This window comes from Peromyscus californicus, unplaced genomic scaffold (assembly GCF_007827085.1).
Source record: "Peromyscus californicus insignis strain IS unplaced genomic scaffold, ASM782708v3 Scaffold_11__1_contigs__length_118956290, whole genome shotgun sequence".
Lineage (NCBI taxonomy): Eukaryota > Metazoa > Chordata > Mammalia > Rodentia > Cricetidae > Peromyscus > Peromyscus californicus.
This window is the reverse complement of record NW_026294402.1, coordinates 76,379,221-76,406,647: the sequence shown is the minus strand read 5'-3', so window position 1 is coordinate 76,406,647 and position 27,427 is coordinate 76,379,221. Positions and strand designations below refer to the sequence as shown.

Sequence of the window (27,427 nt, the reverse complement as noted above, 5' to 3'; positions counted from 1 at the left end):
GGGTAACAAAACCCCCCCAAAACAGACTGCATAATGCTCTATTAACTTTGAATTTTCTCAATGCCAATGAGAAAGGAACAACAGCTGCAGAGAGACATTGGATAATAGAAAAAACTACAGAATTAAATCAGCCTATATACTTTAAGGATGTGCTGACCTCAGAATGGAAACCAGGGTATGTGTTACATTGGGGACGAGGTTTTGCTTTTGTTTCTACAGGAGAAGATAAGTTGTGGGTACCATCAAAATTGATAAAGGTTCGATTTAAACAAGAGAAACCTCTTAATTAGAGGAGGTGATAGTTCATCAACCAACATGAACATCCAATTTAAACTAACTTATACCAGTAACACATGTCTTTTCATTTAATCAGATAATAACTTGCCCAAAAGGAACATCCCCAATATTAGTCTTGGGGAAAGGTTTTTGTTTTTGTCTTTTAGGAGAATGAAGGTTAAGGAATCTGAAGAACACTGGACAAATGAGACAACTGAAGAAAAGGGACAAATCATCTATCCCAAGAAACAGAATGAAACAGCATATGGGTATATATTATCTAAAAAATTTTATGTCTTCCTAAATGTTTGTTTCTGCTTTTCTCTAAAAATTTAACACTACTGGTCTTCTAATAGTCCCAGTTCAATTAAAATTTAAAGCTGACTTTAGAGTTGGAGAATGGCTCTCTCCTTCTTTAAACTCAAGCATGTTGTTAAAAGGAAAATGCAAACCCCCTGTATCATGCCTGAATAAAAGAGCCATCTTCTGCTATGGGACAGGAGAAAAGCCAAATTAACTAAGGGACTATTCTATTACTAATCTCAACTCTTTGATTCTATTTTGATTCTTTAAAACTTTTCTTAAAGTATAAATTTTATATCAAAATTTACAAGATTAATATATATATAGATATATATATACATTTTAACCTTTGTTAAGATATGAATGGTCATATAGAGTATTAATTAATTCTAGAAAAAAGGCTTCAATTAGCTGCATATATATGTCTTTGTGTTCGAGTCTCTTATCAGTTTTCTGCAGGAAATCACGGCCAGGCCTAACATCAACTGAAGTCTCCAGGAAGAAGTTGGGGCCCCACAACAACAACAATTCCACGTGGACAATAATAATGTCACTAAGCTGACAAACATCATCTACAGATCAGCTTTGAACTACAAGGTGCTCAGAGCAATTTTGAGATGACTAGCTGAGATGATCCAGTCTCAAAGACTACTTGAATAAGGACTTGAGATAAACCCTGAACTTTGGCATTATACACAGACTGGATAATGAAGGATATGGTTACCTTTCCTAGAATTTGACAATTAACCTAAAATTTTTCTTTCAGGATAAAGATAACTTCGCCCATACCCAGCAGGAAGCAATTTTAAAAATACGACGCCCACATTCCCAAAGAGGTGGTGTGGGGCAAGTGGTTTTTTGGTCTTTTTAATGGGTTTTGGGTCTGGGATAATTTTCATTGTTTAGGGGAATTGGTTACAAGTTGTTGTCAAGGGTTAAGAAAAAGGCTAAGCAAAAGAGATTAGATTTAAGGTTCTTGTTAAAAAAAGAAAAGAAAAAAAGACAATTACTAGTTTTAAGTACTTTACATTGGATTGGATTGTTTTATATGGTATACAAATTATATATATATTGAAATTGATATTGTTAGAAAATGGTATATGTATGTTTCTAATTGTACTTATACCGTTCATTTAACAATGCAATTTTCTGATCCTTAAATGTTATTATTACCAACTATTAGGATATAAAGAAATAAAAGTTAGTAGTTAGACATTACAATAGAACTTGTAGTCATATTAGATATGTTTTAAAAATTGAGCAGATATATTTTAGACAGGTCATCTTCAAACCCTTCAGAGATCTACAGAATATGGCATTTAAAATGTTTTAATAACTTAGAAAATTTTTCTTTTTTGTTATGATTATGAGACATGTTGGCTCCTGGCAGTACCAATCTACTTCAGAGAAAATATGGGCATTGAAGAAACTGCATATGGAGTTAACTTTCATTGTGGCAAAAGTTAGCCACTGGACAACAAAGTATCCTCGAATCAACTGCTGACAAAATGGACAGACAGGACATGAAACAAAGGACTACTGATTCTTGCCAAAACAAGTGTGGTTATGGCTTTATCAAAAGGCATCTTCTGAGGCCAGGACAATATGGCACCATCCCTTAAGTGGCCTTAGCAACTCGGAAAAGGTACAGTGCCCTTTTCTTCGAAGGCAGTTGAACAGGCAGTGGGCCGATGGCTTCTGATGTGCAATGGAACAGCAGCTGAAACAGTTATTCTTGAAGAGTAACTAAGCTCACGCCTCTCAATAGTAGACTGGCATTTGATAGAGGGATGTGGAGAAGAACGGGATGCTGAGATGAAGCCATATATACACAGCCAAGAAAAATGGACAGTTGAATTAAAAAATCATCAACAATTTCCAGAATTTAAAATCCTGAATCATGACATGACACTAGTGGAATTCAGGTGTTTCTGGTACATGGACTGCTCTCACCCAATGTGAGGTTGAACTGTTGACCTTGTGTACATCCTACTTCACAAATGAGTCTGTCACATATGCTAAGCCTATAGGCTGAAGATGATGCCCCAACACTGTGGAGAAACCTCAGGTGACTGTCCAGGCAGCTGGCTGTTTCTGTCAACTCACAAATTTTTTGGAAGTTGCTTGCATGCACTTTCTGTTTTTATTTTTGTTAGCTAATATTATTTCCTTCTTGGGTCTCTGAGGGAGTTGAAGATTAGTTAGTTAGAGTTAAAGGTTAGTTAGTTATAGTTAAAGATTAATTAGGATAGAAAGTGAATTAGATACATTTTGGACTTAAAATAGGATAGATAATAAAATTATTTTCTCTAAATTTGTCAAATACAAATGGACTAGACATTGTTTAGACATTTATTACTTGTATATATTGTATATAGTCATTGTACTTTTGTATATAGTTTTTCTTTTGTTAGTTATAACCTTTTTCTTTTTTTCCTTTTTATTAAAATAGAAAAGGGGAAATGTGGTGGTATTTTACTTGTACTGAAATGTGATTTTAATTGTATGTTAATAAATAAAGTCGTCTGGGGGTCAGAGCTATTAGAGCCATAGCAAGTGCATGGCGGCGGTGGCGCATGCCTTTAAGGACCTGGAGGGCTGTACATTCAGGCAGTGACAAGGCAGTCACATGTTTGGGTTTACAACCAATGAGAAGGCAGAACAGCTAGACTATATAAAGACACACACAAGAAGTAGGTCCCCTTTTTCGGAGAGCTCTCTTGGTTGAAGAGGATCCCTGAATCAGGAAGGGTGAGGCTCTTAGCTCTGACCTCTTGGCTTTCTTCTCTGAATCGGCTCTGTGTTTCTTATTTAATAAGACCGTTGGTTACATCTACAATCCTGTTATGTACAGAGAGAGTTTTAGTGCTGTCCTCCTCAACCTCTGGCTCTTACAATATTTCCAACCCATCTTTCAAAATGGATCCTGAGCTTCAGGGTGATGTGATATACATGTCCTAATTTTGACTTAGCTCTCCACAGACAGTCTCTTCACTTTGACCAGTCAAGAGTTTTTGTATCAACTGCCAAAGAAACTTTGCTGATGTGGTCTTAAAAGTGTATTAAAATTACGAGTGGAGAGATATTAGAGGGCAATTTGATACAGTTTTCATTTATCAAAATAATATTAGTAAGTTAACCCTTGGAGCTACTATGAATTCTTGGGTCCTTGGCCAGAACAGTACTGGGGATTTTGTTTTCTCCTGTGGAATAGGTCTAGAAAGTCGTTGTTTACTCCTTAACATTCATGCTGCCAATAATCATGGGCCAAGCTTGCCATGGTAGACATTATTGCAATTCAGAGTGTTCACAGGTGGGTAAGACTGTTGATTACCCCTCCCTCCACCCTCCATCCCAGCAGCATGTAGAGCACCTTCCTGTCTTATGAGAGCTGTCCAGCAGTGATGAAGCCTCCTGCTCAGTACTAACTTGATTTGTCCATGTCCTGTAGCCATATGCTTTCAGCAACAGGGTCTTACCATGAAGTTTTGGTGGATAATCAAGAACAATGCCAACAACATGTTTTATTTTGTGGTCTCTTGGGCATCCCTGATAAAAAACTTAAGGGAATATCTCACATCTGGAATCGGGCAGTTTGTTTGGCAATCTGTGGCTTATAAGAGGAGCATTGTTCACTATGTATAGTAAACCATATTAAATTCTTATATACATGAAGGTTATAAGACTTTTTGTGACCTATCATGGTATCTGTTTTGTGCTACTGAGAAGAATGTATATTCTGTATTTGTTAGATACAGTAAATTTGTAGGTATCTGTTTCAGTCCATTTAATCTATGATGTAGTTTAATTCTGAAATTTCTTTGTTGGTATTTAGTTTATATTACCTATGTTTAGATATTCATAGGGTATGGAATCACCCACCATTCTCAGGACCTTTCTGATCCTTTATGCCCATTAAGTATTTGTTTTCTAAAATTAGGAGCCTTAAAATTTAGTAAATATATATTTAAAAGTTTTCCACTTGATTGTTACCCTCATTAATATATATGTTGGCTTTCTTTATTCTGAATAATATTGGTTGTAATCTGCATTATCAGATGTTAGAATGGCTGGACCAGCTTGTTTTTTACTTATGTTTGCTTGGTAGATTGACTTTCAACCTTTGATTTTAGACTCTCTCTCTCTCTCTCTCTCTCTCTCTCTCTCTCTCTCTCTCTCTCTCTCTCTCTGTGTGTGTGTGTGTGTGTGTGTGTGTGTGTGTGTGTGTGTGTGTGTGTGGTGGTGGTGGTGGTTTGAATAAGGATGGCTCCCCTAAGCTCGTAGATTTGAATACTTGGCCACCAGGGAGTGACACTATTTGAAAGTATTAGGAGGTGTGGCTTTGTGGAAGAAGCGTATCACCAGAGGAGGACTTTGAGGTTTCAGAAGCCCAAGCCCAGACCAATGACTCTTTCTTCCTGCTGCCTGTGGATCTGGATATAGAACTTCCAACTACTTTTCCAGCACCATGTCTACTTTGTGCCTCCATAGCTCTCCACGATGATGATGAGACTAAACCTCTGAAACTGTAAGCAAGCACCAATTAAATGTTCTTTCATAAGAGTTGCCATAGTCACAGTGTCTCTTCACTGTAACAGAACACTTACTAAGACAATATCTTTGCCAGTAAAGTATGTTTCTTGGAGACATGTAATTGGATCTTGCTTTTTAAGCAGGTCAACTAGTCTACGTCTTTTCAATTGATGAATTGAAGCTATTTGCGTTAAATATTATTATTAATATGGTTTCTAATTATAATAATTTTATTTGGCTCTTTTTTGATCGGTTGGATTTTTTTTTCTTTTCTTTCTCTTCTCTGAGAGGTTTGTTAGTTTCACTATTGAACATGGTGGATTAACTTCCCAGCCCTTCTTTCTTTGTTTATCTGAACCTCTCATGAAATCCACTCTTTCCTATGTTCTTGTGATTGAGACTGTATTTCTCCAGCCACTCTTTGCTGTATCTCATTAAGTATCTTCTGGAATGCTGGCTTTGGGCAGTAATCTTATTGGCAACTATTTACTTTCAAGGATTGAAATACATTGTTCCATGCTTTTCTGTCTTTTAGGATTGCTGATTGGAGATATACTACCAAAAGAACTTCAAGGGTTCAAAGCTTGATATGTTATTTCTTCAGAACCTTTCAGTTGAATATAGCTGTATTTATTTTTCTATAGACTAATTGATAGATATGCAGCTTCTTGCATTTCTAGACTTTCTGTTTTTTCCTATGCATGAGTATCAGTGTTCAGGCATTGAAATATGGCCTTGTGACTTCCATTATCCTGAAGTCTGCAAACACTTCTCCATTTATTTTGATGGTGGAGTTCTGAGGAAAGAAACATTGAACAGTCTCTGTTTCCTGTGTTAAAGTTATTTGTCTTACCCTTTATCTTACCCTTTTCTATACTTCTTAAAAGATATGTAAAAAGTATACTGAAAATGAAATAATATAGGATACTTTATATGCATGTCTTTTCTTATTAACTGGCATGAAACAGTATTTTAAACCAGCAAGCACACTTTCTTCAACTTAAAGAATAGTTTTTCATTAATATAATTTATTGAATAGTGTCTGGTGTCTTCCTCTACATAGCTATGCCAATGTGGTCTCTTCCTATTTTATCTCCGATTTTCATTTCAACCTTTCATGTACCAGAAATCTTTACAATACCTTCTATTTTGTTATTAAAATTCTTCTATGTATTATTGTAGTCATTTTTATCACAGTTTTATTTTTCAAGTGGTAACTTATTAATTGTTTTAATTTAGACTTCCCCAATTTACTCATATCAACCTAGATTACCATAATTAGATTAACAAATTATGTTTGAAATCACAATTAAATTGTCTCAATTCATATTCTTCATTCTTGCTCTTACGGGATTAAATAATGAAGTTTTCATCTTTAACCTTAAATTTTTGAGATACATGTAGTTAATACATAATGACCTATGAGAACATTAACTGTCATGGATATTCAGGCAAAGCTGATAATAGACTTCAAATCTGAAATTTATTTTATATAAATTAACTTATTATAGTTTATCAAATCTAAGATGAACATTCTTTTCTGCATTTGACCGTCTTTCAAATAGGGTTACAATTACTGAAGAAAGTTTGGATGTGATTGTCAATTGTTACATGTTTACATGTGTTGAGGAAAATGTTGTCAGAATATTCCCTTGGGGGAAAAGGTGCCTAAGAAAACATTGATGGTTTCTTGTAAAAATGTTGTATTGCACGTGCTATTGGTGACAGATGATGGTGATGTATATGACAGAAATGGAATATTCTGATTAGCTATTCAGAAGACTTAGATTCTTAAAGTAAGAGTTTTTAATAATATAACAATATTTTTGCCTATTTTGTTTATAAAAATACATAATTTATTTTTTACTTTGCAAAAAATTATTTTAAGGTTAAGAATATAAAAATTCAAAAAGAATTGGCAGTTTAATTGGTGCTCTTTCAATGTAACATAATGTGAATTCAGCTCTCTATGTATTGAAGTAACAAGAACCATTTTGAATTCCAAAAGAACATAACATGTGCTGTTCTTTTGAGGCAGTGATGTAAAATTATATCTTTCTTTTTAATCTCATTAACCATTATAATGTACAATAGGAATTATAAATGTCTAGTCAATAAGACATTTGTCACATTGACCCCCTGAGCAAAAGTAATTTTTTTAAAAAAAGGATTTTTGTTTGGGGGCAAAAGATTTTGTATCTTGAAAGGTTTTCCTTTTTTTTTTCTGCTCAAAACATAAAATCCTTCTATTATAGTGTTATTTAACATGTAAACTGTGTTACTATGCATAAAATAAAGTAAGATTTTAATTAAAAATTAAAATGACTTAGTAAAAATTTTTACCATTGGTGGTTCTTATGGTTCTTATTGAGTTAAACATGGTACAAATCTAATCCACATAAGTTGATAACTCTCGATCAAGCCCACTTATCAGAATCCATTTCCTTCTGATGGCCACTCATATCTCTTATGTAGGGTTTCCTAGGATGTCTCCACAATGTAATAGTGGGTCTCAAAGAAACTGCTTATATACAATTGATTTACTAGGGCTGTTTCCTGAGCCTGGAATGAATCATATTTTTAGTAAGGAATTGGGGCATATCTAACATCCAGAATTGTTAGAACAGGTGGAAAAGCAAATCAAGACCTTCCCAGATGGTGAACCATGAAAAAGTTACAGCTGTTTAGGGGAGGAATTGAAAGGGAGACAGTGATTCCTCATCCTTCAGACAATATGTCCGATCAGAACTCCTAGAATCCCATTCAATATTGAACTTAGATTAAAAAATAGTAGCTCATTGCCCCAAACAAAAACGCATTCCTTTGTAATCTTGAAAATCCAACAGGTGTAGTTGGACCTAGCAAGAGCTTAATAACTCATCATTTTTAAGCTGCTGATTTTCATTCCTTATTGTCTGTTGTCATATGAGGAAGCTAAAGTTCTGGTATATAAAGTTGAGAGTGTAAACTTAAGTCTGTCATTCTAAGGGCTTACCCTATAATTTTAAGAATATGAAACAGTCCACTGAATGGCTATAATGAATTTCAGAATACATGTATGATTGCTTTTTAAGTGGATAATTTTCCTTTTGTCAAATCATGTAAATTCTGAAATCTTTTGCACTGATATGCCAAGCCTTATTCTTGCACATTCAATCAAGACAACTTTTATAATTTCCTTTTTGTTTAAAATGATCCTGAAATGTTAATAGCATGGTGATATTTTATGCAACTCTAGATATACCTTTTAGGTTGACATTGTATTTTTCTACATTGATTTATTGACTGATAATAGATTTTATAACCTGACTGGGTTCTCATGTGGTACTAACTGTAGATGTATATATGTGTGTTCTATATAATTATTGAAGAGCAACTGTGTACCAAAAAAAGCTGATTCAACTATTTTTTAGCAGTAAAACATTGATAATAAGTAAAAAATGAAACACAAAAAGCAAAAAAAACCAAAATGACAACCCAATTTTTATGGCTCAAAGTGCTCAGGAATTTTTAATTTGTAAATTCTTAGTCAACCAAATGACTAACTATTAACATTCACACTTAAATGAAAATGTACTACCACCAACAAAAACATCACCTGGAAAAAAATATTAAGTAAAAAAAATCAACCAAATGTGAAACAATTAATTAATTTATGAGGATGAAAGGTTTGTTTGGGCTCATACTTTTGCATTGGAAATTCTAAGATCTGGTTAACCCATCTTTGGACTTGAGATAATTATGTCAGATGACTCTGTGGAGTGCATAGTAAACTGCTTTACCTCATAACCAAGCAGAAGAAAGAGAAAGAAAAAAGGACTGGGGTCTTACAGCCCCTTTTGAAAGCAAAACCTCAAGCATCCAAGAAACCCACAGGTCCCACCTAAAGTTTTAACTTCAGAAAGCAACACCCTTAGCTAGTTTGCTATTGTCAAGCTATAGCAGAGATGAAAATATAGTCTAATACTGAAAATATTTGGCAGGAAAGTAAAACTTTCAAACAAGAGAAGTGAGCAATATCTTAGAACTTTTCATTTACTATGTAGAGAAAAAAAAAGATATATTGGCACTTAGGATCCAGGGCAATAAACTGATCAAGACAAAGTAATTAAATATTCTTGTAGTCACCACCAGCCTTATGAAATGCATGAGAGGAAAGGGAGAGGGCTTGACAAGGTCATGGGCAAGATGATAGAACCTTGCTTTGCTTTGTACTGAGGAGGGTTGCAATAGATTTGGGTACTGGCAAATCCATGGATTACAACTTTATATGCTGTCTTTATTTCTCTTCTTTTGCTGTGATAAAATACTCTGACAAAAGCAAGTTATAAAAGAAAGGGCTTGTTTTAGCACAGGGTTCAAGGTGCAGTCCATCATGATAATGAAAAGGAGGCAGTAGGTACTTGTAGTAGTGGGTCACATTATATCTGCTATCAGAAGAAAGCAATGAATGAATCCATGGATTGTAGTGCTCACTTTACTTTCTCCTTCTTACATTGCTCAAAATTCCCTGCCCAGGGAATGGTGCCACCCAGGGTCATACTGATGGATCCCACAAGTTTTAGTCTGCATTCTTTCACTAAATAAATGCAACTAAGCTTCACCAAGTTATAGGAAGCCTTAGTTTATTCTTTCTTTACTTGTAAGTTGTATCCTATTATAGGGCTGTACTATGGGTTTTTTTTGTGAAGTTTGGCAGTTATGAATACACCTACTTAACTATTCACACATAATTTTCTCTATGAACATAAATTTCATTTTGCTTAGATAGATAATTTGGAATGGAAAATTTCTAGATATGGATAGGCATTGGATTTGTGATACGCCCACTTAACCGTTTTTCAAAGTGGCTGTGTTATTTTATATCACAACTAACAAGAGTTCCAGTAGTAGGTAGGGGAGCTGGATCAGTGGGAAAAAAACATTTGCCATGTAAGTATGAGGGCCTGAGTTTTGATCCCTAGAATCCAGGTGTATAGCCTAAACCTAATTGTATTTGTGAGCAAGAGATGCAGACAGAGAATCCTTGATGGAGTTGTTCAAGTAGATGTCCTAGTCAGTGTTTTGCCATCTTGACACAAGCTAGAGTTGTCTGGAAAGAGGAACCTCAACTGAGAGAATGCATCCCTCAGATTCCCAGTAGGCAAATCTGTAGGACATTTTCTTGGTTAATGAATCATGTGGGGAACCCAGCCCACCCTGAGTGGTGCTACCCCTGGGCAGATGACTTGAGAGGTGAATTAGAGCCATGGGAAGTAAGCCAACAAGCAGCACTCCTTCATGGCCTCTGCATCAGTTCCTGCCTCCAGGTTCCTGCTTGAGTTCCTGCCTTGGGTTCCCTAGATTATGTCCAAATTGAATAATCCCTTCTTCCCTTCTCTAGCTGCTTTTAGCCGCAGTGTTCATCACATTAACAGAAAACAACTGAAGACTTGAAAGTAGCCAAAATGATAAACTCTGGTTTCAGCCAGGGACCTTGCCTCAATAAGCAAGATGAAGGATTGGGCAAGATACTGGTAGTCAACCTTGGTCCTCTAAAATTGCAGACACAAGGGAACACGCACTTGCACTCATGTGGGTATTCACATAGATTAATGCACACCACACACACACACATACATACACAAGAACAAAACAAACACAACAAAGTAAACCAGAACAAAACAAAAACCCAATGCTTCCAATTCCTGTTCAGCTGTGCCCACACTGAGCATTGCTAGTGTATGGTTTAGGCTATCTAATGGCTGTATATTGGCATCCTGCTGTGATTTGTTTTGCATTTACCTGATGGTTCACAGTGTAGTTATTTCATTGGATTATAGTGATTTTCTTAATCATCTTCTTTGATGAACTGTCAGTTTCAGTTTCTTGAGACTTGCTTTGTGCCTGGCATGAATCCTTCTTGTAAATGCTATTTGAGGTCTTGAAAGAGTATTACTTTGAAATTGCTGAAACAGAGTGTTTTCTATGTTTAAAACTGAAGAATGCTGTTCAAACATTTTTATACCTTCAGTAAGTTTTTGTGTGTTTATTTTACTATTTTTCCAACCAATAAAAAGGAATATTCAGAACTCTGGGGATGTCACCTGTTAGAGTTCCATTAAATTTTATTTTATCTGGTTTGGAAGCCACAGTACTAGGACTCTTATGCATTCCTATTGAACGTAAACACCTTTGTTACATCTTGAACAAAGCAAATAATTTACCACAGTTTATTCATACAGTGGACACCTTCATTTGGGATAGAAGCCATGTGTGTTACCGTAGTTATTCTTATATTTCTGCACATGGTGATAGTCTCCCATGCACTTATTTATTCTATCAACCTGTGATTTTATTTGGAGTCATTTTCATTTTGCCTTTGTTTTTTACAGGAGTTCTGTCTGTAGTTCAGAAACTTTGACCTTGACATTTGTCTGAAAACATGTATATTTTCTTTTTTTACAAAGTTGTATTTTGTAAAAGTCTCAGTGAGAACATTATTTTTCAGATTTCGGCTGTTAAAAGGTGTTGCCACATTTTCTCTTGATTTTCATAGTTTCTATTAATAAGCAGCTTCCGCCTTACTGGTGATCCTTTGAAATAATGTTATCACTTTTTCTGGCAGGTTTATGGACTTTTTTTGTTACCGTATCTTACCAGATCTGATCATTCTGTGCTTAGCTGTCTTCTAGGCTTAGCTATAGCTTTTGTTAGGACTTTTTTTGGATGGAGTTCTTCAAACTTTCTATGAAGTGTTTGCTTGGTACTTTTGGTATTTCTAGAAATTCTTGGAATTATCTCTTTAATCACCACCCCTCCCCACCCATTGATTTCTCTCCTTCTTCGTATGTGCATTAACTGTTTTTGAGACAGGTTCTCACCGTGCAGTTCAGGCAGAAGTGGGAGATCATATGTAGACCAGGTGGCCTCATACTCACAGAGATCAGCCTGCCTCTGCATCCTGAGTAGAGGGACTAAAGGTGTGAGTCACCACACCCAGCTGCATATGTACTTTAAATTCCATGACCCAGCCTCGTCTCCTCTTCTTTTCATTCTACCTTCCTTCTCTCCATGCTTATGTTTAGAGACTTTCTTTTAACTTTATGAGGCTGTTACTCCTGGCTTCTGCTGAGTCTGTATACTAATACACCCAATACATCCATTCAATGAGTATTTAATGCTCTTGTCTTATTTCTGGAAAGCCCATATTACTCATGGTTTAAGTGTGCTACCTCTAAAACTGATCTATTATCCTTTTGTTTTCCTTATCACATTAATGATAAAGTTCTTCCCTGATAACTCTAGTATTTCAGTTTTGTATAGAACCCTTTCCATTATCTGGGGTTTTATCATTAGTTCCATTCTTCTTAGCAGATTGCAAACATCATGCTTCTTAGGGTAAACAGATACTGTACTTTGGAAATGTACCCAGTGATGATATATGTACACAGAATTGACTCAGATACTGTACTTAATAGGCCTATAGAGACATCAAATGAGAGTATAGTGTTTGCCCTTCTCAGGGTCAGGCAGAAAGAATGAAGATATGAAGGTAGCAGCTGCCTCCATACTGAGTTGAGTCCAGAGTGACCTGCAATTAGATTCTCTCTGTTTCTGAACCACCTTGTTCTTGGGGCCTTGCTTAAATGAGGCCTCTGGGGTCTTTGCCTTTTCAGCCCCCAAACTGCCCAGATTCAGCTCTGCCTTCTGCTCTTGTATACTTCACCCACTGCAAAATTACATTGACGGCTGGAAGGGGAAACAGCAGATAGGTTTATGGTCATCCCTTCTCTTCAGGCATTATTCTTCAGAGCTCCAAAGACCAATGGATTTGATTGCAAATCTTAAAAGGTCTTATTAATAAAAAACCCAGAGCCAGATATTGGGGTAAATTCTGAAAGATCAGAGGAATAGGACAAGCCAAAGCCAACCTCACCTTTTGGACCTTCCTCTCCAAAGAGACCTACTTCCTGTATACCCATGCGTATGTTCCTTTCTGTTCTGCTAACTAATTTCTTCTTTCTGCCCAGCTACATCACTTCCTCTTCCTGCCCAGCTCTGTCACTTCCTGTCTTTCTGTACAGACCTCCAGACCTTTATGGTTGACTAGTGTTGGAATTTAAGGTGTGTGCCACCACGCCTGTCTCTGTTCCTAGTACGGCCTTGAACTCACAGAGATCCCTGCCTCCCAACTGATAGGATTAAAGGCATGTGCTACCATTGCCTGACCTCTATGTTTACTATAGTGGCTGGCTTTTTCCTCTGATCCTCAGATAAACTTTATTGGGGGACGGATAAATCATCACCACATTTGATTATGTATTAGAGCTTTCTTACCTTTCCCTTATTCTGTTTTGCTACAACATGTAGCAAATGATCACATGTTACTAACTCCAGCCATAGTGGAGATCTTTACCTGTTTCCCTTTCCTGGGGAGAATTTCTGACTGGCATCCTGACCACATCCAGGAATGGAATCAGAAAATGCCTCCAGGAAATCACACAGACAGCAGGTAATATCTCACCTAGGAAATTCTCTCTCCTTGGAATTTTTGTTTGCCCAGTTCTTCTTGCTTGTACAACTCTTCAAACTTGAAAACGATGTGTCTTTTTCAGTTATTACTTAAGGGTGAGGGGCATGTCCAACCCTTGTGATTTCCTATCTCTTGTATAATATTAGAAGGACCAGCCTTAATATTATCCATCACAGGGGCTCAGGAGAGAACTATGAACGGTGAGGACTGTTTTCGGGAAATAGAATCTCAGCACACAGAGCTCTTAGTCCAGTCATTTATTGTTCCAAATCTTCTTCTTCATCCTTCCATGCCCTGGGAGTCCCTGTACATACACACTTATCAGCAGTAATCCCTTGGCAGTGCAAAGTCAGGCTTCCAGGGTCAAAGGGAGGGGTGATAAGAATCACATAGAGGGGCAATAATTGTTAATTATCATTTGCAACCCAAAAGGGAAGTGACTAATGAGGAAATGAATTAACTAAAGGCTAAATTTGGGTAATATCTAAGAAGAGGGATCGTATGTGCTCACTATAGTCTTAAACGTGATTGGTAGAAAATGTTAAGAATCTATAAGTTGCTACGCCAATGGGAGAAAATAAAACTGCCTTCTTTTTCCTGTGGCTCCTATCTGTCCAAGCTATCTGCAGTTTTTCTGCAGGGTGGGGGAAAGTGTGCTCAGTCGCTAGGCAACCTGTGTACAGCTAGATGCCTCTGGTGATAGTTAAAGGGAGATCTGGAACTAGAGGTAAGATTTGGGAAAGGAGGAAGTTAAGCTTAATTGGCATATCCACCAGGCCTTCTCAAATGGATAGTCTGGACACTTAAGTTTGTTCTTAGAGAGTACAGAGTTATCTCTAATAAGGTACTTTCCTCCATCTGGGGATGGACCTGGCTGGATGCTGCTAATGAAGATAATTACAGGGAGGCTTGAACTAGGGTTCTGGCTGTGCATAGCTGTCAGCGCACAAGGTTATCTAAATATTCCTTTAGTATAGGGGAAATTATGCCCAATAAATGGTGGAAAAGCTACAATAGCACACAAGAAACTCATAGCAGAGAATGGCTGATAATCAAAAGCCAAATATCACCAAGGCTCCTTGAGCCTCAGCTTGACCTCTGGAAGGCCCTTGGCTTCTTCCAGGTATTAGCTTTATCATAATCAGCTGAAATCCTACTTTGTATATTTTTGTGGCTTGTAGCACCTATCTTTTATTCAGAAACATAATCCATTTCTCATAATTTATGAACTTGGAACTGGCTTGAATTTGGTATGTGAATTTGAACTGCTGATGATTGAAAGGTAAGATAGGCATTCTAAAGGTACTGACAACAATATGGAAAGACTATGGAGAGTCACGTCAATTTAAAGTAGAAACAAACACTGGAACACTTCCACATACAGGATTCACAGTGTTAGCTGGCTCCAGGGATAGTGACTCATCGATATTATCTCAGCACTCCAGAGGCAGAAGCAGGACAATCATTGCAGGAATGATCTAGCCTAGGCCACATAGTGAGCTACAGGACTGCCTGAGTTACAGAGTCAGGGCTTGTCTCAAACAACAAAAACTGTATCCAAACAAACAAAAACTAAACCAAATTAAAAAGAAACAAAATGATATATTTATGAAGAGTAAGGTGAAAAAGGACATGGCAAGAAGGGTAGTGTTGGGGAAGATAAATATGATCGAAGTATGTCAATAATACAATAAAAATTTGTGTGATTAACATACTACTAAATAATGAAATGTTAGTCTGATACAGTGTTTATGAGAAAAGTAAAATAAATGACAGCAGCTTTTAAGAGGAAGAAGAAGGAGAAGAAAAAGGAGAAGGAGGAGGAGAAGGAGAAGGAGAGGAAGAAGAAGAAGAAGGAGGAGGAGGAGGAGGAGGAGGAGGAGGAAGAGGAGAAGAAGAAGAAGAAGAAGAAGAAGAAGAAGAAGAAGAAGAAGAAGAAGAAGCAGCAGCTAGCTACGTACACACGGCACTGAAGAGAAATAGGACAGCCTTGTAGTTTCTTAGCTTTCCCTGAGGCTCAGTTACAAAGTGAACTAATGCAGCTCCTCTTGGTTTTGAGGCACTCACTCTCCTCTTGAAGCTGACTCCCTCTTTTATTTATACATGGGATTAAATTGGTTTACCAACATTTGGGTCAGGGTCTTTAGTTATACTATTAAATATTTTAATATAAGTAATATTATTATTGTCATTCTTTTTAGGCTTTTAATCTTGAATGTTTGCCTTCAATCTCTTCTCTGCTTCACAGTAGTGATGACATATTTGACTTCCTGCTACATCCGATATGCTTGTCTGACAGTTTCTCATAATTCCTAGTGTGATGCTTCTAATCTTCAGGAACACTGGAAGACACAATGTCATCTATATTACACAAAATATAAGAGTTTTGTATGCATTTCTGGGTTTTGTATTATTTTAGTAAATGAACATCCTAAACTGCTGATTTATGGTTGATTAAACCTTCTTTTTCTCTTTGAGACAGGGTTTCACTATGAAGTTCAGGCTGTCCTGGAACTCACTATATAGATCTGGCTGGCCTTGAATTCATAGAGAACTACCTGCCTCCAACTCCAAAGTATTGGGATTAAAGGCATGCACCACTATGCCTGGCTTGATTAAACCTTTTAATAACTTTATTTGAATAATTTTACTCCCAGGAAGAATCTTTTTTTTCTCTGAATTACTTGGCCCTAGGAAGAAAGAAAGGTAGTTAACTTCAATAAACAAATCAAAAGTAAAGCAATTCAATTTTTCTGTTATTATTATGATAGTCAAAATAGTATGGTAAATTTCAGAGAAGAGAATGAATGTCACAGTGTTCAGCAACCTGTTCCTCACTATTCAAACAAATTCTAATTGATGACTTTGAAAAATTCAATGTGTATATTTGTGTTTACTTCAAGGGCTGTGTGAAGTATAAAGATAGAAAAAAACCAGAACGAATCTTCCCTGGTCAATAATTATGCAAAAATACAGGTAAGTCTTTAGTATGGTTTTTGCATGAGTGTTTAACATATGAATAAGTTCTATTCACCAGTCAATACTGCTTATAATATAATGATTAGCCACTCACTTATAATCATAGTAAACTAGTTTTATACCGGAATTTTAAAACCATAATCAGTACCATTACTCTTCTCCCTTTCAGAACCGTGAAAGGATCTGTAAGATTACTCTGGAACCTCAAATAGCTACAAACTGTTGCTGTCATGTCGCTGGAAGGAAAAAAAAAGGACAGTAGAGGCAGACTGGTTAAAATGGCACCAGGGCTGAATTGCAGGATTGGTTTATACAAAACACTGGGAAAGGGATGGAGCAGGAAGTTTTAGAGACTTGAGTTTGGACTATTTCGCACTTGCCAGCTGTCTGATATTAGCAGAGTTCCTTAAATTCTCTAAGTCTCAATTTCCTTATCCAGAAACTGAGAATGGTAATGACAATTTTCAGTGTTATAACAATTAAATGAGAAATGTGTGTGGGACACACAGCATATGGCTCAGTGCACAGTGCTCAGTAAAGGATAATGATTATTATTCATGAATTACAGGTATAGAGGCAGCAGAGCACAGCTTGGCTTATTTTCTCTACAAACCTAAACTACACAATGATGCTTTTTTTTTTCTTCTGGATTGAAAGTAAAGAACAAATCACTTATTTTGAATATAGAAAAAGGCATTTCTTTTCTTGTTTTCTTCAGGCTTGATGGACAATTTCATCATTAAATGCTCTGATTGGTTTTTGTTTTAGACAGAATTCATCCTGAACAGAGCTTCACAATGATGTTGCTGACTTAAAGGCTGTTGTAAGTTTAGTGGATTCAGTTGGCATTGCTTTTTCATGAAAGAACTTTTCATTACAGACAAAGTCTACCCTTCCCAAAGGGAAAGATTCCCTTCTGGGTAGAGGTAATGATTCAAGCAGTTTATATTAGTGTTACTTAGTGGTATCTCAAGACCCAGGTCTTATGTGGGAGCTAGCTAGTTTGAACTGAGTTAGCTTTGAACCAGTATTGCTATATTTGTTGCAGGTAGCTGTTTAAAGTGTTCGTGCTGGTTGGAATAAGAATGGCTCCCATAGGTTCACATGCTGGAATGTTTCATCACCCGGGAGTGGCACTATTTGAAAGGATTAAGAGATGTGCCTTTGTTGGAGAAAGTGTAGACTTATTGGAGGAAGTTTGTCACTGAGGGGTGGGCTTTGAGGTGTCAAGGGTCCAAGCCAGGCCTAGTGCCTCTCTCATTCCTGTTGTCTAAGTTACCGTGTTTGCCTGCCTGCCTGCTACCATGCTCCCTACCATAATGATAATGCACTAAACCTCTGAAAATTTAAGCAAGCCCCCAATTAAATGCTTTCTTTTTATAAGAATTACCATGGCCGTGGGGGCTCTTCACAGCAAAGGAAAACTAAGACAGTGTTTGTTATTACAAAGACAGGTCTTAGACTATGAAAGATATATATCATATGAATATATTATATATTATATAAATGCTCTAATTTTGTCACTCTTCCTTTCTCTATATAAATATGGCTTGTCCACCATACCTAGAAACACAGCAGAGCTGTTCCTTCTTAGGAACTAATCTACACTAGCCTTATAAAAAACTGACTTTACTATCTAGTAAATCTTAAAAATCCTTAAGAAATTAGACAGTATAGAAGTACTATGACATGAATATCAGCTCACAAAAACTACTATGGAGGCCAATAAATGTACGAAAGGATCCTGAACACTTAGAATTTGTAAGAATTGCATGTATTTTCTTATGCAAACATTCTCATAGTTTCCTCATAGAAGACACAGGATAGAAACAAGGCCCTTGGAAGAGTTTGTATTTCCTGTGATACCAATCAACTTTCAGAGATAGTGAGGATATTTGAGAGGAGCCAGGCTATGGGCTATCACCACGCAGGAAAAGGTTGTTCAGTGCTGGTGTCTTCACTATCATTTCACCAGTGGAAATTTAATATCACAGCAGTAAAAATGTCTCACCTGTAGCTAGAGTTTTCCTGCCTGGCCCACAGTCAGGACAAATCTCTGTCACCTGCCAGTCCCACAGCCACTCAGACCCAACCAAGTAAACACAGAGACTTATATTGCTTACAAACTATATGGCTGTGGCAGGCTTCTTGCTAACTGTTCTTACAGCTTAAATTAATCCATTTCCATTAATCTATACCTTGCCACATGGCTCGTGGCTTACCGGCACCTTCACATGCTGTTTGGCACCTTCACATGCTGTTTGTCATCGAGGCAGCTGGCAGTGTATCTCTGACTCAGCCTTCCACTTCCCAGCTTTATTCTACTCCTTGTCCCGCCTATACTTCCTGCCTGGCCACTGGCCAATCAGTGATTTATTTATTGACCAATCAGCAATAAACTTGACATACAGACCATCCCACAGCACTCACCTTGTCCTTAGACTTGACATTTAAGACTTGAAAGAAGTATCTGTCCAGTCCCCACATTCTGTGATTAGGACCTGCCACTTGGATATTTTTCAATTAAGATTTCACTGGGGACTAGGTACTGTGTTGGACATCGAGTTCTGAGTTCTGTGACACACTCCTTGTGGTTGCCAGGAGAGAGAATTTCTCTTCAGTGTTTGGTATGGTAAGACCAAGATCAAAACCTCTCAGACTGTACCTGGAATTTCCCTGTGGGAGCAACACAGCCCCTTGGCATAGAAAGGTCCCCTTGAGGGGGATTCGTACTCCATCATGAATGACTCACTACCTGATCTGTCCTGCCATCTCTATTAAGAGCTTTTTCTACCCAGTGAATTTTTACTGTTCTTTGAAGCTCTGGATTCACCGCTAATTTGAAAGAAGGTGCCCTTGAACGACCTGGTACTTGGGAACTAAAAAAGCCAGGAATTGGTACCTAGGGGCGATGGGTGAATATGTTGTTTCAAAAATATGCACTGCTGTGCAAACAGCTGCCTTTTATATGTTTCAAGTCCTAAAAGGAATGAGTGTGATTCAGAAACTAGGCTTAATGAACTGTGGCTCTTCACTGAGCTCTGCCAAAATCCCTTCTGTGCTGAAGGGGCATATTAACGCAGCTCTAACCAGAAGGTAAACTCCCAATCTGCCTGCAAGTGGTAGTGTCTGCTCAGGGCATGGGACTCTGCAAATCAGCTGGAGTAGTCCATGGGAATGCTACAAGTGTCTGCCTCTCTAATGCCAACACCGAGAAGTTGTTTTCTTCATCTCCTGCCTCTGAAACAGAAATAAAGAGGCCGCTATGGTTCTTCATATTCTTCTTCCGTCTCCTTTCTCTTGAGCAGTTCTCTCAGGCTTCTCTAGCTCCCCCACTAGACTATGGTAACAAGAAAGTAGTTTCCTAGTGTCCCCACATTCTTGCCCCTCCAACACGCACTTACTCCATCCTGGTCAACGTCCCCACCTAGTGGTTTGAATTTGCCAGCTTCTCGTCCCTTCCGTTTCCAATAGCTTTGAACTGGGCACCACCAGGGTTAAGAAAATAATGAAGACGCCTGGTGTGGATGGATGGAGTTGGAAGACCGGAGGCCACCTTAAAAATGTGGTGGGAAAATGCTTAATATGCTGGCGTTTCTTGCCTTAGGGAAAGGAACGGGGCGCGGGAGAGGTGTTTTTCTTTTTCTTTTTCTTTTCTTTTTTTTTTCTTTTTTTAATCTTCGCAGCATTTACTGCAATCCGGCTAAAACCCCTTATTAAAAGGAGTGCCCTCTTGAAGCTTGGAAAATTTGTATTTTCTTTACCACACTTGCTAACAAATATAACTGCTGTAAAACTGGTTCTGAATTTGCCCTGTTCGTTTCCATATTCCTAGTGCAGAGAATACCCAGCGTCAATTACATATTCTAATCCAGCATCAATTACTCATTCTAATTTGTGCCTGGCTGGCTGACTTAGAGGACCAATGATGCAGGGAATTTGGTTTGGGGCCATGTCATCTTAGGTAAAAGTCTCTCATATAGGTCTGGAGTTACTCCACCTTTAAACTGCAGACGATCCCTGACTCACCTCTGAGACAGAATGATTTGAGTCTTATAAAAACACACTTGCAGAGAACCTGATGAATTCAATTATACTGCGGCTTTTATTGGATCCACCCAACATACCAAACACAAACTTAGGTTCTTGGGACTTACAGTGGACCGCTTAGTGCTCAAGACGGATAATACATTTCCCTTCACGTTCAACTTTTGATTTGGACGGGTACCCTGTATTTGGTTCTGTTCAGATTGGAGGAGAAACCCAGCACAAGAAATCTGCTGAGGGTTTGGGGGCCTAGCTGCCTTGCTTACTGCCCCCTATGGCAGAATCGCGATCCTTTTGTGGAGGGCAAAGGAGACAGTGTGATGAGTGCAGTGAGGATGGCTCAGAGGCCTCTTTATTTTCTCTTTCCTGGGCGGGCTGAAGGGAAGAAGTTCTTCCCTGGAAACTCGGGCACTGAGCCGCCAGCCACTGGAACGGGAGGCTGGAGCCAAATGTTTAATTTCACATACAGTAACTGGCTTCTCTTTATGACATTGTTTTAAATCTTGCAGACAGCTTCTCTCCCGATGACTCACAAAGTTAAAGGGGGAAGGCTGGATGACAAGCCCAATTTTCTAAATGCAGATAAGAAAATGTGTTGTTAATGTACTAAGAGTTAAAGACATCTCAAAGCCCCAAGCGTGTGAAGTATAAAATGCTCAAATTGGTTTCTTCCTTCTAAGGCAGCATCTCTGGCGCCTCCTTCCAACCTGGGTGTGGCCTTCCGTGTTGGGTTAGATTCCAGAAAGGAGAGTTCAGAGATTGGGGCTTGCTCCACCTACCACCAACCTCCAGGAAAGAGGGAGGTGGTGGTAGGCGGAAGCCTAGACCCGGACGCCCGCACTAAGTCTGTGACAGCGACTAAGGGCGTGGATTGACTGCGGGAGCGCTAAGACTCAAAACCCGCAGAGGCAAGAACAGGACGTCCCGTTCCCCCTTCCCCGCCTGAAAGGCGACTCTGAGTGTCAGGGTCGGGAGAAGGGACAAGGTGACGAAAACTGCGAGAGAGGGCGGTAGGACCCGGCGGGAGAGCCTGTGGCCGGGAATGGAACTGGGCGGGAGGAAAAGAGGGAGGGAGAGAGCTAAAGCGAAGGTGCTGTGCCGCTGGCGTCTGCACTCGCCGCACTGCACGAGTTGCAAGACCGGACCAGGCTGGACCCAGATAGTATAAAAGGAGCCTCACCGGCTCTGAGGCTCACACCTAGCTCCCGGGCTGGCGCACGCCGGGTTTCTCCTGCTCCCCCAGACACCTGCCCCCTCCCGGTCTACGGCTCCAGGTGCCTCAGCCCTGTGCGCCCCGCGGCATGGCTCCCAGCGGCGCGGCTGGAACCCAGGAGGTGGTGACAGCTGCTGCGCGGCTCGAGCAGCTGCAGCTCCGACCCCAGAGCCTCCCTTCTGGTGGCCGCGTCTCCGCGGGGCAGCTCGCCCGTGTGGCCAGCGCGTGAAAAGGGAGGGAGTGCGGAGCTCCGGCGCCAGGCGCGGCGCGGCTCGCAGACTTCACAATCCCCCAAGTCAGGCGGTGGCCACAGAAAGTGGCCCTGGCCTGGGTGGGGGGCGCGGGGCGGGGATGCAAGCCCCAGACTCTGCGCTGGCATGCAAGCTTAGGTCTGTACAACGAGGAAACTCCTGCGGGCGGAGTCTGCAGATTCCGGAGCGCCCGGGTTAGGAGAAGCTGAGCCCTGAACAATTGGGGTAAGAGGTCCCACTTGACCTGAGACCCCCTTCCCAAGCGATACTTAGCTCTTCTCCACTGTTTGCCTCCAGGGAGCCTGAGCGGAGCTGGACTGGGTGGGCCAGTGCTTTAATCACCCGGGAGAAGACGGGGCGTGGAGAGGAGCTAGCAGACGCGGCGGCAGCGCTGGGCGCACTGGAAGTGCAGGGGACGCGCCCGCCGGCTTGGTGGCCCCGCCTGTGACCTCTCCTTTCGGCTAAGAACCCAGGCGGAGGAGTTACTGAGGAGCCCACGGAACTGGCTAGGCAAAGGAGACAAGCCCGTGGTCTCCATGATCCTCCCATCCTCTGTTCTCTCCCTTGTCCGCTCCATGCTCAAGAGCTGCGCTCCGCAGCCGGGGCTAGGAGAGCCATGGAGGAGCAGGGAGTTCAGTGCGCCCCGCCGCCTCCTGCCGCCTCCCAGACAGGGGTACCTCTTGTCAACCTCTCTCACAACTGCAGCGCAGACAGCTACATTTACCAGGACTCCATCGCCATGCCCTGGAAAGTCCTGCTGGTTGCTCTGCTGGCTCTCATCACCTTGGCCACCACGCTCTCCAACGCCTTTGTGATAGCCACGGTGTATCGCACCCGGAAGCTGCACACCCCAGCTAATTACCTGATTGCCTCTCTGGCCGTCACTGACCTGCTCGTGTCCATCCTGGTGATGCCCATCAGCACCATGTACACGGTCACTGGACGCTGGACACTAGGCCAGGTGGTCTGTGACTTCTGGCTGTCGTCGGATATCACCTGTTGCACTGCTTCCATTATGCATCTCTGTGTCATCGCCCTGGATCGCTACTGGGCCATCACGGATGCGGTAGAGTATTCCGCTAAAAGGACTCCTAAAAGGGCGGCCATCATGATAGCCCTGGTGTGGATCTTCTCCATCTCTATTTCGCTGCCACCCTTCTTCTGGCGTCAAGCCAAAGCTGAGGAGGAGGTGCTGGACTGTTTTGTGAACACCGACCACGTCCTCTACACAGTCTACTCCACGGTGGGCGCTTTCTATTTACCCACCCTGCTCCTCATCGCCCTCTATGGCCGCATCTATGTGGAAGCCCGCTCTCGGATTTTGAAACAGACACCCAACAAGACCGGCAAGCGCTTGACACGAGCCCAGCTGATAACAGACTCCCCTGGGTCCACGTCCTCGGTCACCTCCATTAACTCCAGGGCTCCCGACGTGCCCAGTGAGTCCGGGTCTCCAGTGTACGTGAACCAAGTCAAAGTGAGAGTCTCGGACGCCCTGCTGGAAAAGAAGAAACTCATGGCCGCTAGGGAGCGCAAAGCCACCAAGACCCTAGGGATCATTTTAGGAGCATTTATTGTGTGCTGGCTGCCCTTCTTCATCATCTCCCTGGTGATGCCTATCTGCAAGGATGCCTGCTGGTTTCACATGGCCATCTTTGACTTCTTCAACTGGCTAGGCTATCTTAACTCCCTCATCAACCCCATCATCTATACCATGTCCAATGAGGACTTCAAACAAGCATTCCATAAACTGATACGCTTTAAGTGCACAGGTTGACTTGTCAATGGCAGTGGGGTCGCCTAGGCGACCTTTGGGGACCAAGTTGGGTCTTTTGCAGGTAGGTCAAATCTTCTTTCCCTGTTACTGGGTGGAAGCAAGGCTCTCTGTCCCGGGCAAGGGCAATGGATCCTGAGAATCCGGGCAGCTCTGAGAGAGCACTCTGGAAGGTGAACTGCTCCAACTACTGCAAAGCTTCCATGCTGAGGAGGTTAGCCTCCTGTCCTCAAAGCCCGGGCTCAGCACAGATCCTCCTGCAGCCAACCACACAAAAGGTTGCAACTTTTTAACATTGATGATGGATGGGGGATGCCCCGTTTTGTACCATGGACCCTCTAAGCCAGTGGCACTTGTAGGTGTTGTCAGAAGCCTAACTGAGACAGATCTACACACAGCCTGGCCGTACTTGAACTAGACAATTAATACCCTGTGCTTTGGGGGGAACTCTGTGTTACAGCTTAATTTTAGAACACTCACTCTGACATCCTTCAGTCTTCATTTGTTTATTTAAATGTGGTTGGAGAGACTTGTGGATTTGGTGCTTCAAACACTAAGTGTGGCTTGGACGGCACAGAGCAACCTTGAAGAGTTAAAGTGAAATTCTGATGATAAGATCTCTATTTTTATTACAACCAAAAAATATATGGGGGTGGTGGGTGGGAATGGGAGATGGGGAGTGTTACACTGAGAATCAACACCTAAGAGGGTTTGTTTTCTGCAGAGTTCTAATTTTTTAAATTCCTGTTTCGTGATGTCAAACTACAACTCTAACTGCTCAAACAAAACATACTGTGTGCTAGTGCCAAAGTCTGCAGGCTGCGTGGTTTCCTAATCTCATGTACCAGTCATTTTACACACTTCAGTCCCCATCACTGGAGGGTATGCTGAGTGACTCAGTCCAAACTGCTGCTGGTAGAGGAGTTTGTCAAATGGATTAGAGTTGGATACAGTTCCTTAACAAGAAAGTATCTTTCTTCCTTATCCAATTCCGTGCTATACGGAGGAGACTGATGAAACAGATGCTATTTCTTACATAATTAAGGAATAAAGGGGGAGATAAGAGGATGTATATTTTTGACTTGTAAAAAAAATCTTAAAATGCATGAGACAATTTTTGATAATCATTTGCACTCTCTCTCATCTGTGGTTCCTTTGTGTGCAAATATATAAAGTAAACAAGAGAACAAGTTTCCCTGTCCAGAAATCTTCAAAACGCAGCCAGAACACCCCAAACTATATTAAAGTGTGCATGAGAGAAAGAGAGCCTGGGTCTCCACCTTGTTTTTTTCTTACTATTGAAGTTTGGGTAGGAGCAGCTAGAAAAAAGACACATTAGAAATTTAGAAAAGCTGAGAGAGCCTGAAATTGAACCTATTTTTGTATAATTCATAGAGCCAGACCTAAGGCTTACTAAACAACCAGGAAACTGGCAAGCCTGCTAGCCTTGGAGATGTGTTACTGATCTGCCATGTCAGTGACGATAACATCTAAAATTACTGAACCGTATCTCTCTTTCTAAGTTTCAGTGGCACTTGGTTATTTTGAATTCACTCTGAGGGGTACATAATACAGCAAAATCACATACTAGAAGATGAAAAAAAAATATTGCACTTTCTTAACAAAAAGAATCAGTCCCGAAGGGTCATCTGTAAGAACAAGTGTGTATGTGGAATGTTTAATATGCCAAAGAAGATTCACAGTCCTTGCTTCAGAGGCTGTCTGCACTCGAGACCTTTTGTCTGCAGAAGGAAGTTGTCTTTATAAAATGGATCCACTCCCTGTGTAAAGCTGCCCAGTCCAGATCATCAGACAATAGATGTAGTGAGCTGAATTACACTGCTCGCCTACTGTGCAGACCTTTACACTGGGTAATGACTCTGAAAAGATGCTATTCAAAAGTTCACATGTACTGTAGGTAAAAAAAGGGAATTTCAACAAACATTATACCTGACACTGGAGTAAGATAAAATCTTAGGCATTAGATAATCCTGTAGATTTCTGCTGGATCCCTAGTTTCTTTGTGCTTTGTGACATTTCTCCTATGGAGGAATGCACATGAAGCATGGTATTTGTTTTTATATTATTAATATGTTGGTCTCCTGTTTATGTAGCTGTGTTTTCTTGGGGCCCAAGAGGCAATTAATTCAACTTCTAAGAGCCTTAGGGGAAAATTAATTGAAACAAATAGCCACTTACAAATGATTTCTTTATAGGGCACTTACAATGACTGTGTCACCATGTTGACAAAACATGGTCAATTTAGTCAAATGGGTTGTTTGTCATTTTGTAAATCACTCACCTTAATTATTGCTTGAGTACTTTGGCTGAACTGATTGAATGTGGGGCATCGTGTATCAAATAGAAGCTTGCAAACCTTTGTAGTGATACGAGATCTAAGATCATCATCCAGCATTGCACATGATTATGCAAGGTGTATATTCACCCCTGGGGTATGCAGATAGAACTGGTAAGCTCCTTTTCAGTTACTACTGCATATGAGCATAGTTTGTTTCATAAACTAGATACATGGCTTTTTTGCAGAACATAAAATGGGAGATGAAAATGTTTAACTTACATAGAAATGAAAATATATTTCATTGACTATGGTAACAAGTATCATTTTCCATATTGTTTAATTGCACAAATTTTCACACAAGTATATGAATGTATACTCATTTAAAAATGCCAATATTGTCTTGTGTTTGTAGGAACTTTAGAGTTTCCTTTTTAAAAAAATGGACACTGCACCCATGGAATGAATGTTTAAGAAGTTTGACAAAAATTCCTATAGAACAATATTGTTCACCTTTCCTCTCTATTATCTTAGTTTTCTCTTCTTTAAGTGGGAAGTACTGAGGGGACCATAACTCACTCAAGCAGTCATGTCTCAGATTGTGTGTATTTGGTGGAGTTTTGTGTCTAAAATTGCCTTTGGTATTCCACCTCTCAGCAAATGTGTAATTGGAAATTAAATTTAGGAAAATGATGAAATAAAAGTCCTTCTTGTGTTCTAAAAGTGTTTAGTACTAGTTCTATTATTATGGGAAGACTGGGTCACTGGATTCTGGACTGTGTTTTGAAGTTCAAGCCTTCATGAGAGGATGACTGGTGATAGTTGACAGTGTGATGGATTGGTATGTGCTGCCATGGTTTGGAGAGTTCAGTTTATGTGTGTAGGAAGAGTTCAAAAGTAATTTTGTATTTTATAAAGAGGGAAGGTTGCACCCACTATCAAGATGCTTTCCAGATAGAAATGTTAAAGGAGTTTCTCCTCAGTGTTCTGAAGATTAAAATACAAAATGAGAGAAAGGAGAAGCTGAGGGAAAGCAGACTTTTGCATGATGTAAGGGTAGGCTGTGCTACCCAAGGACCAATGGAATATCCAGAGAAACAACTTCTGGAGTCAGAATGTCCTAACAGGTTTCAATGATAAATGTAGATGGTAGATTATGTGGCTCTCTTTCCAAAATATCACCTAACTGTAAGTTGTTGCAAAGGCTCAAAGTCTGTACACGTTGCACTTCAGAAGAAGT

At 40.0% G+C, this 27,427-nt stretch overlaps 2 protein-coding genes across 6 annotated transcripts in view; one reads left to right on the top strand and one right to left on the bottom strand.

Moving 5' to 3' along the window:
- The window catches only part of Mei4 (meiotic double-stranded break formation protein 4), a 607,360-nt gene extending 584,244 nt beyond the window's left edge, over positions 1-23,116 (bottom strand). For all 5 annotated transcript variants that reach the window (XM_052715252.1, XM_052715216.1, XM_052715224.1 and 2 more), the window contains exon 1: positions 23,007-23,116. The gene's annotated coding sequence lies outside the window, so the exon portion shown is untranslated. The remainder of the gene's footprint in view (positions 1-23,006) is intronic.
- Htr1b (5-hydroxytryptamine receptor 1B) lies at positions 21,301-26,913 on the top strand. The gene is made up of 2 exons (XM_052715262.1): positions 21,301-21,638; positions 22,415-26,913. The coding sequence occupies exon 2, from the start codon at positions 22,734-22,736 to the stop codon at positions 23,892-23,894; it is 1,161 nt and encodes a 386-aa protein (XP_052571222.1). The 5' UTR covers positions 21,301-21,638; positions 22,415-22,733; the 3' UTR covers positions 23,895-26,913.
- The last annotated feature ends 514 nt before the right edge of the window (positions 26,914-27,427 follow it).

What these genes read in the sequence shown, in the direction of transcription:
- Htr1b (XM_052715262.1), top strand. Translation starts at nt 22,734, where the DNA reads ATGGAGGAGCAGGGAGTTCAGTGCGCCCCGCCGCCTCCTGCCGCCTCC.